At 31.8% G+C, this 18,969-nt stretch overlaps 1 protein-coding gene across 1 annotated transcript; it reads left to right on the top strand.

Annotated features, from left to right (window-relative positions):
• The first annotated feature begins 6,267 nt into the window (after positions 1-6,267).
• LOC116004993 (E3 ubiquitin-protein ligase PUB24-like) lies at positions 6,268-7,729 on the top strand. The gene has a single exon (XM_031245204.1). It carries the CDS (start codon positions 6,268-6,270, stop codon positions 7,510-7,512), a length of 1,245 nt encoding a protein of 414 aa, XP_031101064.1. The 3' UTR covers positions 7,513-7,729.
• Positions 7,730-18,969: the final 11,240 nt, after the last annotated feature.

Raw genomic sequence — 18,969 nt, 5'->3', positions numbered from 1 at the left:
CCCCCCCCCCCCCCCCACCCACAGAAGTAAAGCTCTTCGCCCTAAATCCCTACATCCCAACCAAATAAGATTATGAAAAGATAAATCATAGTACACTAAGGACTCACCCTCAATTTACCATTTGAATCTCGATTGAGTTATGTGTGTGGACATAAGGGTAAAATTCCTGTATATATCTACTATACTAATAAGAGCCAAAGAGGGTTAGGCCTAAAATGGGTAGAAAAAATGGGGGTCAAATTATTTAATCAAATGGATGGCTCAGATTGTTTAGATTTATATTTTCACTTGAGATTTCCTAATTTATCCTTAGTTATCTGATTATCCGTTAAATTTTCCATTAAATATTTTCTTTTCCGTTAAATTTTCCGTTAACTTTTAACTTACCCATTAATTTCTATAAGTAAGGTTGTAGGTTTGAACTTCATCCCAATTAAAATTGGCATAATTATTAAACATATACTACGAATATGTTAGAGTATATTATTCAAAAATAAGTACCACACTCTATTACTCTTATTAAATTAAATAATAAATTAATAGTTTTTTTCAAAAAAAAAATAGTAGTTACAACAAAAAAAATAATACATATGCATTTATTTAATTTATAATTCAATGTTTACAATGCCGTTATTCAAAAACAAATATTCATTATCAAAAAAATTAAAAAGAGATGTAATTTCATTAGTTATATTGTCTATATTTTCTACAATGCAAAGATTCCCTACCTTCAAATTTATTAATTAATTATATTCACTGCATTGTTCATTGTTTTCTTTTTTTACACTATCTTGTAATTAAATATCAAAGTTATAATAAAAAAATAATGTTATATATTTATTTACCAATTATTATGTTAATAACATGGAAAATAATTAAAAAACAATTTCAAACCAATCATATTAACTACTTAGGGATGATTATTTTACAAAGAAAACATTTGAATAACACAATAAATTGATTTAAAACACATTATTAAAAATGTCAATGTAGGGAAATAGAATATTGTGACACACTCGATGCATTGAAAATATGTTGAGACTACAACATTGTTGGAATCAATCTTTCAAATTCAGAAAAAAAAATGGAAAATAACTACTACTGCAGCATTCATTAATCTTGTATGTAAAATATTTATTGTGCATTCTTTAAATATATTAGAACTAATATAAAGTTATAATTCATTAATTTTCTACAATCAACCTGTTTGGATTAAAGACAAAATCAATATCGATCTTGACAACAAAAATAATTGATATATAAGATTGGGCATTAACTCATTCGCGCAATGCGCGTGAAAAACTAGTTCTATAATACAATCATGTATAGATTCCTAACTTAAAATTATAATATTGAAGTCTTAATAAGATTCTATAATACAATTTTGTATAGATTCATAACTAAACCATTATTCTACCCAAAACAACAGTATATAAACCCCCCTTCTCACTGGTATTCTTCCAAAACTAAACCTAACATATTCTGCAACACACCATCTACTTGACATTCTANCCAAAACTAAACCTAACATATTCTGCAACACACCATCTACTTGACATTCTATAGGTATGATTGTCAAAATATTATCATGCTAATTCTATTATTTGTATTTGTATTTGTATTCATAATGATTATATTACAATTTTTTTTTTTAAAAAAATCAATGATGGTATACTCATTAATTAGTATAACTTCAATATCTATCGTTATGTAAATATATCTATTGTATAATCTGTTCATCTATACTTGTAAAATCCTTGTATGTAATGTTGTGGTTCTCATTATATTCCTCTATAATCTACACATTTTAGTTACTCCTAACTCCCTAATTTATGGTTTTTGAATTTATGTTGTGGTTCCCATTATATTATTTCATAACATCCGTTATGAACATATTTTTCATGACACAAGGATATTAGTAATGACAAATGCAATAAAGTTAATTGATATTGACACACAAACTGTGGGCTGGAGTTGTACAGTTCATGCCATTAAGAAAAAGGAACAAAAAAACGCTATTGAAACGCCTGAGAAAAAGTATATGCTCATCGTACTTGATGATGAAACAGTAAGTAAATAGTAAAAATTTTCTTCCTTTATTATTATTTATTATTATTATTTTATTTTTATCATTATTAGTATTTAATCTGTTCATCTATACTTGTAAAGTCCGTGTATGTAATGTTGTGGTTCTCATTATATTCCTCTATAATCTACACATTTTAGTTACTCCTAACTCCCTAATCTATGGTTTTTGAATTTATGTTGTGGTTCCCATTATATTATTTCATAACATCCTTTATGAACATATTTTTCATGACACAAGGATATTAGTAATGACAAATGCAGTAAAGTTAATTGATATTGACACACAAACTGTGGGCTGGAGTTGTACAGTTCATGCCATTAAGAAAAAGGAACAAAAAAACGCTATTGAAACGCCTGAGAAAAAGTATATGCTCATCGTACTTGATGATGAAACAGTAAGTAAATAGTAAAATTTTTCTTCCTTTATTATTATTATTATTATTATTTTTATTATTTTATTTTTATCATTATTAGTATTATTATTATTATGAAGATGATCTCATTCACCACCAACATCATTGTACATGATATATCTAAATGCAAGGAACTCGTATTCAATCAATAGTGTTTGATAATGACATTGGAACGCATGTATGATATCATTTTACAAACCAACAAATGGTACATCATCTCAAATGTCATTGTCAAACCTGTCCGAACGAACTATAAAGTACTTGGTCACAAATACAATTACACATGAATTTTAAATGGTCGGACCGGTGTCCAAACAAGTGACAATGATGACACGCCATTTGCTCCCATTTAAGTGGTTTATTTGTTTCTACTTATTTTAGTTGCAATTTAGCTATTTACAATTTCGTTATGTTTTATTGAAATACTAGTTTTATACGCGCATTGCGCGAATGGGTTAATGCCCAATGTTTATATTTAAATAAATATTTGAAAGTATATCAATGCAAGATTATATAGGAGAAGTTTATACATGGGTAATTGAATGTCGAATTTTTTTTATTTAAATATCTAACTCAAAGTATATGAATCCAAGATAATATAGAAAATTCATTATAATTATTACTAAAATAAATGTTTGCAACCTTGTAAAATCGATAGTCTAAATATTTGGTCTAAAAATGATAGTCTAATTAAATACTACTTTTAATTTGAATTTTTCTAAGTGGTTCTTAATTCTCTTTTGAGTAACATTGTCATTGTTTTCATCTTTACTATTTGTCCTCTTCCTTTTTGTTGGTAGTGTGTTATTTGCAATTTGGATATTGTTGGTAGCATAGATGACAACGTCAATATGCAATGAGATTATAATATAGGAGCTATGAACTTTCCTTTAGGTGTTCTGCTTGGGGTTCATTTGGTTCAACCATTATTGTTGAATGAGTTATTGTGGATAAAGAAATCCCTAGTTTAAGAAAAAAGATTAAATTAATTAATAAAAATTTGAAAATTTAAAATATTATGTATTCCAAAGATATTAAAAGGTAGTTTCTCGCTTCAATTTGCTGGGTAATGGGTTATTTGAGTACTTTCATTGTCAACAAATCCCCCAAGTAATTAATATGATTGGTTTTAAACTATTCTTTTTTTTTTTTCATGGTATTAAAGAAATACATATGTATCATTTTTTGGTGTAACTATTAATTTATTTAATTCAATAAGAGTAAAATAGAGTGATTCCACTTCAATTTGTTAGGTTATTATTTGAGTACTCTCTTTGTCAACCAATCCCCAAGTAGTTAATATAATTAGTTTCAAATTTATTTTAAATTTTTTTTCACAGTATTAATAAAATACTTGGTAAATAAATATATAACATTATTTTGTACTATAACTTTGATATTTAATTACAAGATATTGTAAAAACAAGATAATGGACAATGTAATGAATATCAATTGATAAATTTGAATGTAAAGAATCTTTGTAGGAGAGAAAATAAAAACAATATAACTAATGAAATTATTTCTTTTATTTAATTTAATTTTTTGATAATGAATAATTTTTTCAAATAAAGGTATTGTAGACACATAATTCTAAATTAAAGAAATACATGCATATGTATCATTTTTTTTTGTACCTACTCATTTATTTAATTTAATAAGTGTAAAATAGAGTGAGAAACTAAATTATGTCAAATTTGATTGAGATGAGGTTCGAATCTAAGACCTTTCTTATAGAAATTAATGGGTAAGTTAAAAGTTAACGGAATATTAACGGAGAAGAGAATATTTAACGGAAAACTTAACGGATAATCATAAAAGTAAGGTTAAATTAGGTAATCTCTATTAATAATATTAATCTGAATTATTTTAACCATCTATTTGATTAAATAATTCATCTGAACCATCCATTTGATTAAATAATTTGACCGCCATTTTTTCTACCCATTTTAGGCCTAAGTCTCTTTGGCTCTTATTAGTATAGTAGAAATAATTTTTTCAAATAAAGGTATTGTAGACACATAATTCTAAATTAAAGAAACACATGCATATTTATCATTTTTTGTTGTACCTACTAACTTATTTAATTTAATAAGAGTAAAAAAGAGTGAAAAACTTAATTATGTCAAATTTGATTGAGATGAGGTTCGAACCTAAGACCTTTCTTATAGAAATTAATGGGTATGTTAAAAGTTAACTGAATATTAACGGAGAAGAGAATATTTAACGGAAAACTTAACGTATAATCATAAAAGTAAGGTTAAATTAGGTAATCTCTATTACATCACGTTTGATTCACGTAATGAATTTTGAGGTAATAGGAATGTTATTCCATAAGGAATGGAATAGGCAAGGAATAGAATATAAATTGTATTCTATTGTTTGGTTCGCGGAAGGAATAGACTTTAGGAAGTATATTACAGTGTTTGGTTGGCTTAAGGAATAGAAATGAAATATGTTTTAAAAGACATAAATACCCTTATAAAATATGTAATAATAATAATAATAATAATAATAATAATAATAATAATAATAATATTCTAATATTATTAGTATTATGTAATAATAAAATAAAACTTATAATAATATTAATAACAATAATAAGAAAAACATAATAATAATAATAATAATAATAATAATAATAACAATAATAATAATAATACAAAAACAAAATTATATATAAAATAATTTTTTTAAAACATAAATGAGAGTTTTTGATCCCACATCGGTAACTCAGAAAAAGGAGCTCATTCTATATAAGAGAAGCATTGCTTCTCTTTTGAAATTAACAATAGGATGAAGAAGTCATAAAGAGCCAAAAGCTCCTTCATTTAAGAAGCTTTAATAGCTCTTAGTTACAAGTTTTTTTTTAATAATATAGGAGCGTTTTGAAAAAAGAAAGATCTTTCCCCAAAACGCCATGGGGTAAAATTGGAAATAAAAACATTAGGATATTCTTGAGAATTCATGAATAGCCTAATACCTAGGGGGCCCTTGGAATCTCTATTCCCCTTGCAAGGGGAATAGGTCATTCCTAGGAATATTGTTCCTGGGAATAGGAGGTTTTACCAAACAGCGGAATAGGCCTATTACTGGGAATGCTATTTCATTCCATGCCTATTCCACGAACCAAACGTGCCATTAATAATATTAATCTGAATTATATTAACCATCTATTTGATTAAATAATTTATCTGAACCATCCATTTGATTATATAATTTGACCGTCATTTTTATTAATTTAGCATTCTTTTTCTTTCATTATTATATGACTACTTAAACCAATTAAGGAACACTAATTTAAAAATGTTGGATATTGGTTTAATTGTGATAACTAGTATATAGATAAGAACGGAGCTTGATAGTGTGGAGGTACGTTACACATTTTCAGGCGGGAACAAGCTGTAAAGCAAATAATTATATTATTGGACCTGACACAGAATGGTCTACCACGTAGGAATTTCAGAAAGTCAATACAAATGTGTTTTATGTGGTTTTAATGAAGAATGAAGAATCCATACTCTTCCATTCCTATCCTGTAGGTAGACCGCCAAGTCAAACTTTTCAAACCTCTGACCAGTAAACAAAAAAAAAGTTTATTCAGATCTCTAGAAATTTTCCAAGTCATCGTTTCTCATAATGATATAGCCGCTTTCTCTTACCACCTTCCTCTTCATACCATCATATTGTGTGTGTGTGTATATATATATATATATATATATGTTGGCTAGCTAGATTATTAAGGAAGACCAAATTAAAGAAAGAAAAATGGAGGGTGAGATTGAGGTGCCCAAGTATTTCTTGTGTCCGATATCGCTTCAGATCATGGCGGATCCGGTGACGGCGGTGACCGGAATAACGTACGACCGGGAGAGCATCCAGCAGTGGCTGTCCAGGGCGGAGGAAGCTACGTGTCCAGTGACGAAACAGGCGTTGCCGAGGGACGCGGAATTGACTCCCAACCACATTCTCCGCCGGCTCATTCAAGCCTGGTGCATTGCCAACACCGAGAGGGGGATCGACCGGATTCCGACCCCCAAGTCTCCGCTGCTCAAGTCTCAGGTGCTGAAGCTCATCCGCGAGACCAAGAAGCCGCCGCCCACGTTCATGGCGGCGCTGGGGAAACTGGATTCGCTGGCGAAGGAGGATGATGATAAGAACAGGAAGTGCATGGGAGAAGCCGGGGTGGTTAAAGCTATGGTTTTCTTGATTTTGAGGTGTTTTAAGGATGGGAGAGTTGAAGGGGTTGAAGAGGGGTTTAGGGTTTTGTGTAATGTGTGGTTGTGGAGTCCCACGAGTGTAAACAAGGAGGTGGTGGAGGAAAACCACCATGATCTAATCCAAGCAATTTTCTGGGTTTTGGAGAGTGAAAACATTGGGAATCGGGCAAAAACCTATGCAATAATGGCCATGAGAAAGGTATCATCATCGGCAGAAGTCACGAGTTCGATTCTTCTTGAGAAATTAACCCCAGAAAACTTCCGACAACTCATAAGCCTCTTGAGAACCAAGAAGATCTCTCAACAAGCCACAAAAGCCTCCCTCCAAGTCCTCATCGAAGCTTCCCCGTGGGGGAGAAACAAGGTGAAGATAATCGAAGCCAACGCCATTTCAGAGCTCTTAGAGCTGGAACTAAGCAACCCAGAAAAGAGGGTAACGGAGCTAACATTCCAGCTGTTGGCCAGCCTATGCTCCATTGCAGACGGGAGACAAGAGCTGCTGAAACACGCGGCGGCGATCGCCGTGATCTCGAAGCGGACGCTGAGGGTGTCGGCGGCGACGGACGAGAGTGCGGTGCAGATTCTGGCGATGATCGCGAAATGGTCGGCGACGAGAGAGGTGGTGCAGGAAATGTTGAGGGTAGGGGCGGTGTCAAAGCTTTGCATGCTTCTTCAAGCGGTGTGCGAAGTGCATTTGAAGAAGAGAGCGAGGGAGATATTGAGGTTACACTCTACAGCTTGGAGCAACTCTCCTTGTATACAAATTTATCTCTTAACCATGAATGCTAGGTAGAATTTTTATTATTATTTTTTTTTAAACATATATGCATCCAACAAATTACAAAATCTTCTTTTATTTTCTTCCTTGGAAATTTATATATATACTATGCTTATGCTCGAAAAGTCGAGTTGTAGCTCTTATTTTGTAAACAATGCAAGAGAGAATGAGTATATTAATCTATTAAACACAATAAACGATTCTATATAGTTATGAATGAAGTGTATATTAGAACAACAATGTGCACAACATCCTCTGTATATGTATATAAAACATAGTTACTCTAAAGTTCCAAGTTCGACTTCCGTCGGAGCGCCATATTAGCTTTCTTAATTAGCTTTCTTAATTTTAATTAGCCAGTCAACTATTACAAGGTCGGTAGGGTTTACCCAATACACAACATTTAATAGTGAATGTGAATTTCTCTCACTATCCAAAAAAAATATAGATGCTCAAATCATTCTACAGATTAAGAGTGTGTTTGGTTCATGGATTTACACATTAAAAATGTGGATCAAATCATAGTTAATGTTTGGTTGACAACTTTTTAAAACACAACTATTAGATTTTATTATCCCTTTAATTAAAAATCTCATTCCTTAATTAAAAAAAGGATATCATTCAATCCCATTGGTAATCTAATTAATTTTTAAGTCCGAATTAGTAATTTTAGATTTTTGTTTTGATTATTTTTTTTGTTCATTTTGATCCTTTGAATGTTATTATATTAGGATTAATCACCTTATTTTTTTATTTTTTATTTTTTGTATTTTTAAAACCTTTATTCTCATTATAGGGTCATACACAACCAAACATCAATATTGGTAATCATTCCAATTCCACAATATACTACCAAAAATGCAAAATTTTTTCACCAAATTAAACTCATTACCATTATCAAGTATTTGATTCCATCCCATCCGATTTCAATTCCCATGTGCAAACCAAACACATCCTAAATATCATGACGAATTGGCTAACAGCATACTTAATATTTAATAATAAGGAATCTAAGTATCCAATAAAGTGGTCACTCTAAGGAATCAATTAGGTGAGGTTGCATGTTTTTTTTTAAAACTATACTTTAACATAAATTTAATTGGTAAAAAAGTATCAAACCACTTCAAAATGCAATACAAAATAACAATTTCATACTCCGTATTTGATTCCTAACTTTCAATTCTACACATTAAATTAATCATCTACTTTAAAATGTTTACTATAAAATAATTCCAAAAATGTCATTCAATTCATTATAAACTTAACTAAACTATACATTTGTATAAGACATTTCAAATTTGAAATTAAATAATATGGTATAATTTTGAAAGTTATTAATAAATTAACTTATATATATATATATATATATATATATATATATATATATATATATATATGATTGTCATCACCAAATTAAAGAATTGACTGCTGCAGGCATTGTTTACTGATCATAACTTGAATTGGATGACTCTATTCATTGTATATATTTTCAGTCAATTCAACTATATATTCAAGTTCTTGGCCATGATCCACATATATGAATATATAATTAATTAAATACATATAGCAAATGGTATCTCAAATTTCTATGTGCACCATAATCTGCTAATTTTATTTGGTGGAGACCATAATCTGCTAATGTCAAATATGCATCCACAATTGGAGAGATTACTGTCCATAATATGTTTTAATTGTATTGTTCTCCAAATGATTATTTAAATGAGATACAGTTTTATTATTGGAGCAGTTTGAGCCTATTGGGTGGAGATTTGGAGTGCCTATCCAGAACTTTGTCATCAAAACGTGACGTTGGTACATAAGTATAAACAGATAAAGTTGAAGATTATTGTACTGTTACAAAAGTACGTATAGGAAAATAAAGTTGTGTCTTCTCTGTTAAAAAAACAAGTTGTGTCTTCTCTGTTAAAAAAAAAGTTGTGTCTTCACTACAGTTTTTGGCATAGTAATAAGCGCTTGATGATGATATCTTTTGGTATAGTGATAAGCATTTGTTCTTAACAGAGTGACTGAGCGGTCCACTGCTCTCTGATTATTCTCAAAAATGATTATTTGGATGAGATGCAATTAGAGCAACTAGAATTGTCCACTCCTACAAGCAAATAAATTTGGTTAAAGTACCTGTGAGGTCCCTGTACTGTAGTGTTTTGTTCAATTTAGTCCCTGTACATCAATTTTCCGTTAAGTCTGTCCACATGGCGTTGAAATTGACATGTCACAAATTTGTGATGTGGCATAAAACTATAAAATTCGGCCCAAAATGAAGCAAGGTTTTGAACCAAAAACCTCTTGTCTAAACAAAGGACACTCTACTACTACACCACACATTCCACCTATTTTATATTTGTTTAATATATATATAATGATACTTTTCTTTTAAATTACTAAAGTTTCAAAAAGGAAAATGGATTCACAGAATCAGATCACAAAAGGCGGTAAGACTTAGCATCCTCTTTTTTGTTTCTCTGGTACGAAATTACACAGAAACTCAACCATAAAAATTATGGATTCTAGAAGAAGAAGAAAGAATGATGCAATTGAAGAAACAATACAAGGTATGCCATAACTTAAACTCTTTAACTTCAAATTACATTTTTACATCACTTCATGATTGTTCTCATCATCGAAGTTTATAATTTTAATTTTTTAAATTTGTATTGAAAATTCATAATATGATATAAATATGAGAATCTTATTATAAATATGAAAATCATAAAATCTAATATCATTGAACATAAATTTGAAAATTTATTTTTATTTTATTTGTAGCTTTTGATATGCTTAATTTAGAATACTTATATGTATCCAACTAAAGTTAGAGCTTATAATATTTCTGGAACTGAAACTTTGAAAAAGAATAGTATTTGTTTTCATCATTCTTTCTTCTTCTTCTAGAATCCATAATTTTTAGGGTTGAGTTTCTGTGTAATTTCGTACCAGAGAAACAAAAAAGAGGATGTTAATCATATCCTTACCTTCTGTGATCTGATTCTGTGAATCCATTTTCCTTTATGAAACTTTAGTACTTTAAAAAAAAGTATTACTATATATATTAAACAAATATAAAATACGTGGAATGTGTGGTGTAGTGGTAGAGTGTTCTGTGTTTGGACAAGAGGTCTTAGGTTTGAAACCTTACTTCATTTTAGGCTGAATTTTATAATTTTATGCCACATCACAAAATTTTGATGACATGGCAATTCCAACGCCACGTGGACAGACTTAACGAAAAAAATAAATGGTGTTAATGTACCGGGACTAAATTGAACAAAACACTACAGTACAGGGACCTCACAGGTACTTTGACCAATAAATTTCATTATTAGGAGTTATAAGGCTTTTTTTTTTCCCAAGCAATGAATATTGATAACAATTAGTCATGATGACTAACCAAAATTTATAAAGCAATAAATCATAAACATTAATAAATTAAAATTCAACACCTACACATTATATATTTTTAGTGATCAAAAATCAAATTCATAACCAATATATGCATCTTAATCCGAAGGAAATTATTTGAAATCATTATATATGGCATTATTATTAAGTTATGAGAGTATAGATCAAATTGATACCTATGATCGAATTGAAATTATATGCTCTGTAATATAGCATATATATAGGTCATGTTCATACAAGAAAAGGAGAACACAACGTGTTGCACGAGTAGTTCAATTCGTATTTAATTTGGTGATAGATTCATTTTTATTAGAACAGGCCAATGTAGATCCTTTGTCGTTTAAATGCATTATTGAAGCCTCAATCGGCTGATACTAAACCGTCATCCTAATTTAGAAAACAACTAAGGTTTCTTTTGACTTTAGAATATTGTTGTTGTTGTTTTTTTTTTTTTTTTTTTTTTTTTGGCAAATAAATAAAAGATTTATCGTAGACCTGGACTACTCTAAGACCTGACTGATCTGATCTAAGACCTGGACTACTCTATATGCAAATCACCATATATATATATATATATATATATATATATATATATATATATAACTAGTTATTACACGCACTGCACGTTGCGCGATTAAACCAATGCCCAATGCGTATTTTTAAATTAGTGTTCCTTAATTGGTTAAAGTAGTCATATAAAACATAACGAAATTGTAACGAGAGAGAAAAAAATGCTAAATTAATAAAAATCAAAGAAATAGTCTCGATACTTATATAATTTAATAAAACATAACGAAATTGTAAATAGCTAAATTGCAACTAAAATAAGTAGAAACAAATAAACCACTTACATGGGAGCAAATGGCGTGTCATCATTGTCATTTGTTTGTAGGGGTGAGCATTGGTCGGTTTCGGTCTGTTTTCGGTTAATAATCGAAATAACTGAAAATTTAACCGAACCTTCATAACCAATCGAAAACCGACCGACCAACCTTCATAACCGAAATAACCGAAACCGACGGTTTTCGGTCGGTTAAATATAACCGGATATGGAGTGACATTTTTTGTGACAGTGTTTTTTCGAAGCTCCAAATTAATTTTGCATGCTCGGAGCATATTGCTTGTGAGTTCTACCACCAGTGGATATTTGTTGATTTTACAAATGTATACAGGCAATTATGAATAATCACTTCAAACATCACTTTGAAAATAATAAAAACAAAGGCTTTTGTATAGATATGATGATGAGTATGTAGTATTCTAGTCTATAGTAGGGAAAAAAATTTGTATGGAAAAACTTTGCTGTTGAATATCAACCTATTCTCACGTTTGTAATATATATATATATAAAAGATTAACCTTCGATTTTTCGGTCGGTTTTCGGTTTTTTCTTGAAAAACCGATAACCGACCGAAAAACCGAAATAACCGAACTTTTTTTTTATCTTAATAATCGAAATCGAACCGAAAACCGAAATATTCGGGTGGTTCGGTTTTCGGTCGTCGGTTTTTCGGTCGGTCCAGTTTTTTTGCTCACCCCTATTTGTTTAGACACCAGTCCGACCATTTAAAATCCATGTGTAATTGTATTTGTGATCAAGTACTTTATAGTTCGTTCAGACATGTTTGACAATGACATTTGAGATGATGTACCATTTGTTGGTTTGTAAAGTGATATCATTCATTCCAATGTCATTATCAAACACTATTGATTGAACCCAAGTTCCTTGCATTTAGATATAGAATTTACAATGATGTTGGTGGTGAATGAGAGCATATTCATAATAATAATAATACTAATAATGATACAAATAAAATAATAATAATAATAATAATAATAATGGGAGAAAAAATTTACTATTGACTTACTGTTTCATCCTCAAGTACGATGAGCATATACTTTTTCTCAGGCGTTCCAATATCATTTTTTGGTTCGTTTTTTCTTAATGATATGAACTGTACAACTCCATCCCACTGTTTGTGTTTCAATATCAATTGACTTTACTGCATTTTTCATTACTAATATCCTTGTGTCATGAAAAATATGTTCATAAAGGATGTTATAAAATAATATAATGGGAACCATAACATAAATTCAAAAACCATAGATTAGGGAGTTAGGAGTAACTAAAATGTGTAGATTATAGAGAACTATAATGAGAACCACAACATTACATACAATGATACAAGTGTAGATGAACAGATTATACAATAGATATATTTACATAACGATATTGAAGTTATACTAATTAATGAGTATATCATCATTGATTTTTTTTTTTAAAAAAATTGTAATCATTATGAATACAAATACAAATAATAAAATTAGCATGATAATATTTTGACAATCATACCTATAGAATGTCAAGTAGATGGTATGTTGCATAATATGTTAGGTTTAGTTTTGGGTGAATACTAGTGAGAAGTGGAGGGGTTTATATACTGTTGTTTTGGGTAGAATAATGGTTTAGTTAGAAATCTATACAAAATTGTATTATAGAATCTTATTAAGACTTCAATATTCTAATTTTAAGTTAGGAATCTATACAGAATTGTATTATACAACTAGTTTTACACCGCATTGCGCGAATGTGTTAATACCCAATGTTTATATTTAAATAAATATTTGAAAGTATATCAATGCAAGATTATATAGGAGAAGTTTATACCTATGTAATGGAATGTCGAATTTATTTATTTAAATATGAAACTCAAAGTATATGAATCCAATATAATATATGAAATTCATTATAATTGTTGTTGAATCAAAAGGTTGATCACAATTGTTGGCAAAAAGAAAATTCCAATTCAAGTCAGAAAAGGAGTACACCAAGATTAGAAATCAAATCCCAAAAAAACTAGGAATAAGACCAATACTGTTTTGGTTCTGATTAGTTGGCTATTTAAAGTACCTCTCATCTAAACATCCCTTATGGATTCCCTAGTTAATCTTGTGAGGTATTAGAGTGTTTGAGAGTATTCTAAATTCCCCTAGAAAGTAGTACATGTGTTTAGGTTACAATAGATTAGATAGGAGAAGATCAATCTATTGTGTAACCTCTGGTCCCAAAACTATGTACTTTGAATATTAAGCTTTTAGTGGATTTCGGCAAATTCTCAAATTGAGAAGTGCCTCGCAGACTAGGGTTTTTCCCAAACTGCGTTATCAGTCTCTTGTGTTACAACTATTGTTTTAACATCCCTGTGTGCTGCGCATTACATTTTTCAATTGGTATCAGAGCCAAACTGCTTAAGTTATTAGCAGGATCCTATGGAGTTCCCCGGGGAAAGACTATCAAACAACAGACCACCAGCCCTAAGTGGTACAAACTACTCTTATTGCAAAGCTAGAATGAAAATCTACATATTAGCTCAAGGAGAAAGAGTATGGAGGGCTGTTGAAAACGAATGGAAACATCCCCTTGATGACAATAACAAAGCAAAAGGTTGTGTTGATTGGAGCGAAGAAGAGCTCGAGGAGTTCGACTATAACTCAAAAGCTATGAATGCCATCTACGGAGCCGTAAGTGAAGAAACATTCAAACTGATCGCTGCCACAAATATAGCAAAAACAGCATGGGATATATTGTGTGATCATCATGAAGGAAACTCGACAGTCAAACAATCAAAACTACAAATGGTCTAAACTCAGTTTGAAAATCTGAAGATGGAGGAAGAAGAAGATATCACACAATTTAATGGAAGAATACTAGAAATTGCTGGGGAAGCCTATAACTTAGGAGAACCCATTCCTGAAAACAGGTTAGTAAAAAAGGTGTTGCGATCATTACCAGAAAGATTTATGATGAAAGTAACAGCTATTCAAGAAAGCAAAGATCTCAATACCTGCAAGTTAAGTGATCTAATGGGAAACCTTAAAACATATGAGCTTGAGATGCTGCAAAACAAAAAGCCTAATGGCAAAGGAATAGCCCTTCAATCAGAACAAGACACCAATTCAGATGAAGATACTAAAAAAATGGAAGAATCCATTGCTTTGTTGACAAAAAACTTCAACAGAGTTCTCAAGAAATTTAACAAATTCAGAAATAAGAACAAGAGTTTCTCAAATAATCAAGGGAGTCCATCATTTGCACAAAACCAATCCGTCAATCCCAAGAAGAAAGGGAATCCAAACCTAGATGGAATACAGTGCTATGAATGCAAGGGATATGGACATATTCAATCAGAATGTCCAAATTACCTAAGGAGGAAGAACAAAACATATGTAACAACCTTGAGTGATGACTCAGATAGTGAAGAAGAAAACAACACAAATTTTGTGGCCTTTTTCACAAATCATGAAGGCGATGATGAATCAAATGAGGACATGCAAGATCTATTAAACTCCTATACACAGTTGCACTCCAAGTGGGAAGAAATCATCAAAGTAAACTTAAATCTCATGCAATAAAATCACTTCCTTAAAAGTGAAAAGGAAAAGGAAATACTTCTTCACAAAGAAACCCAACAAAAGTTAATGAAATCACTAAAAGAGGAAAACAAGTTGCTACAGGAAATAAGAAGACTAACTAAAAGTGCAGTACAACCAGACTTAGCAACAAGGAAAGATTCTGCAGTCGAAAACAGAGAAGTGTTACAACATCACTTTCAACACCGTAGAAGAATCAGATGTTACTACTGTCACAGATTGGGACACATCAAGGCACACTGCTACAAAAGACAAAATGATCTCCATAACAGATTCTGGACAAAGCAAGAACAAAAACCAGCCCAAAGAGTCTGGGTCAGAAAAAATCAAACACCAGTCACAGCTTATACATCAAAAATCAACAAAGAAACAAGTGTTTGGTACTTTGACAGTGGGTGTTCAAGACACATGACCGGGAACCCAAACAATCTAGAGGACATCCATTACAAAAGTGAAAGACATGTAACCTTTGGAGATGGAGAAAGGGGGCAAATCATTGCTAGCGGAACACTAAATGTCCATGGTCTACCCAGATTACCAAGAGTCTTCTTGGTACAAGGCTTAAAAGCAAACCTTATCAGTATAAGTCAGCTGTGTGAAGATGAACTAAGCGTAGAATTCTCAAAAGAAAATTGCAAAGTGTACAACCAAGGACATGAATGTGTCATGATGGGAAAAAGGTCATCGGATAAATGCTACACATGGGATAGCCATTTAACCTGCAACCAAGTCACTATCAATCAAACACTCCTGTGGCATCAACATATGGGGCATATAAATTTTCATGATATGAAAAAGTGACTAAAAAGGGGAGCATATCGAGGTGTACCAAAACTGGACATTGACGAAAATAGAAAATGTGATGCGTGTCTTGAAAACAAAATGACAAGAAGTAGCCACAAAAGAACACCAGGAGTTCATACTTCAAGGATTATGGAACTTCTCCACATGGACCTCTTTGGACCCACTCAAACAGAAAGCATAGGAGGAAAACGGTATGTTCATGTAACTGTTGATGATTTCTCACGATATACATGGGTAAACTTCCTCAAAGACAAATCGAAAACATTCAACGCCTTCAAAATCCTCATCAACAAAATACAAAATGAAAAGGATCAAAAGGTGGGAAAAATAATCCGGTTAAGAAGTGATCATGGAAGAGAATTTGAAAACTCACATTTCAAAACATATTGTGACGAGAATGGAATCCATCACGAATTCTCGGCTCCCAAAACACCGCAACAGAATGGGGTAGTTGAACGAAAAAATCGGACCATACAAGAAATGGTAAGGGTCCTACTAAATCACAAAAGAATATCACCAAAGTTTTGGGCAGAGGCTGTAAACACCGCATGTTACTTGATAAATCGAGTATATATACGGAAAGAAACAAACATGACACCCTACCAAATTTGGAAAGGTAGGACACCAAATCTAAAACACACACATGTGTTTGGTAGCAACTGCTACATATTAAGAGACAGAGAATCCTTAGGAAAATTCGACATCAAAGGTGACCAAGGAATCTTCCTAGGATACTCATCAAACAGCTGGGCCTTTCGTGTGTTTAATCTCAGGACAAACAGTGTGATGGAATCCATAAATGTAACCATCAGTGATGAATATTCAGAAGAAAACACTGATAATGATGAATACTCAGAAGTTGTTGAAACAACAGTTCCACCATCAATGAATAACCCTACAGAAAAAATAGAAACAGAGACCAAATCAGAAGATTAGAATGAAGAAACTAAAAAACAGTCTCTCATACCAAAATAAAAAACTCAGAAAAATCACCCCCTCGAAAATATCATTAGAGATCTAGAAGATGGAATAAGGACTAGAGGGAAAAAGAGAGACTATCTCAAGATGTTTGAAGGAGATCTTTGCTACACATCAAAAATTGAACCAAAGAACACCGATGAGGCATTGCTAGATGAATTTTGGATAGAAGCCATGCAGGAAGAATTACAACAGTTTAAAAGAAATGAGGTATGGGAATTAGTCACCAAACCACAAGATGTCAACATCATCGGGACAAAATGGGTCTATAAAAACAAAACAGATGAACAAGGAAACATAGTAAGGAACAAAGCCAGACTAGTGGCCCAAGGCTACACACAAGTCGAAGGAACTGACTTTGAGGAAACTTTTGCACCAGTTGCTAGAATTGAGTCCATACGGCTTCTAATAGCCGTAGCATGCATCCTAAAAATGAAACTATATCAGATGGATGTAAAAACTGCATTTTTGAATGGGTACCTAAAAGAAGAAATCTATGTAGCCCAACCAAAAGGTTTTGAAGATCCATATCATCCTGAACATGTCTACAAACTCAAGAAGGCACTATATGGTTTAAAGCAAGCTCCACGAGCTTGGTATGAGCGATTAACCCAATTCTTGCTGAATAAAGGTTACCAAAGGGGAAGTGTAGACAAGACACTATTTGTAAAAACTCATAAGAAAGATATCATGATTGCACAAATCTATGTTGACGACATAGTTTTTGAGTCAACACAAAGCAGCTACAAGAATCAATTCATTGCAGATATGGAAGGAGAATTTGAGATGAGCATGGTTGGTGAACTAAGCTACTTTCTGGGGCTACAGGTTAAGCAATTAGAAAATGGAATCTTTGTCTCACAAAGTAAATATGCAAGAAATCTTGTCAAAAGATTCGGGTTGAATGAAAGCAAAGTTGTTAGAATAGCTGTTCCAACAACAGAGAGGATCTCTAAAGATCCAGAAGGAAAAAAGGTGGAACACACTCTGTATCGAAGCATGATAGGGGGCCTACTCTATTTAACAGCCAGCAGACCAGATTTAAGTTTTGGAGTAGGGATATGTGCCAGATATCAAGCCAATCCCATGGAAACACATCTAAAAGCTGTAAAAAGAGTCATCAAATATGTAAAAGGGACCATTGATCTAGGTATATGGTATTCTTTTGACACAAACCAAAACCTATATGCTTACTGCGTTGCAGACTGGGCAGGAAATATGGATGATAGAAAAAGCACATCAGGAGGATGCTTTCTACTAGGAACAAATTTGGTGTCTTGGTTGAGTAAGAAACAGAGCTCAATATCCCTATCAACAGCAGAGGCTGAATATATCGCTGCTAGAAGTTGCTATACACAACTATTGTGGATGAAACAGATGTTAGAAGACTATGGGATCCACCAATCAACAATGACCATATACTGTGACAACAAAAGTGCAATAGACATCTCCAAAAATCATGTTCAGCATTCGCGAACCAAACACATTGACATCAGACACCACTTCATAAGAGAACTGGTTGAAGATGAAATTGTATCTCTCACACATATCAGTACTGACAAACAATTGGCAGATATCTTTACAAAAACACTAGATGGAAATAGATTCACAAAGTTGAGATCCGAAATTGGCTTATGCCAAATATAGTCAAAAAAAAAAACAAAGAAAAAGGAAAAAGGGTAGTAGTTGAAGACAGTGATGTACAGGACAGTCCATCATGTTTTCCAAAACCTCACAGTAAGAAATTCATGACCAAACAGAATGCCACCAAGTGGGACAGTATCTTAGCAAGGAAAATCATCAATCAGAAAATACTAGTGCTAGAAAAGTTGAAAGACA

Source organism: Ipomoea triloba, chromosome 14 (assembly GCF_003576645.1).
Source record: "Ipomoea triloba cultivar NCNSP0323 chromosome 14, ASM357664v1".
In the NCBI taxonomy this organism is placed as follows: Eukaryota; Viridiplantae; Streptophyta; class Magnoliopsida; order Solanales; family Convolvulaceae; genus Ipomoea; species Ipomoea triloba.
Note: the sequence above shows the minus strand (reverse complement) of the source record. Positions and strands in the feature narration are given on the sequence as shown.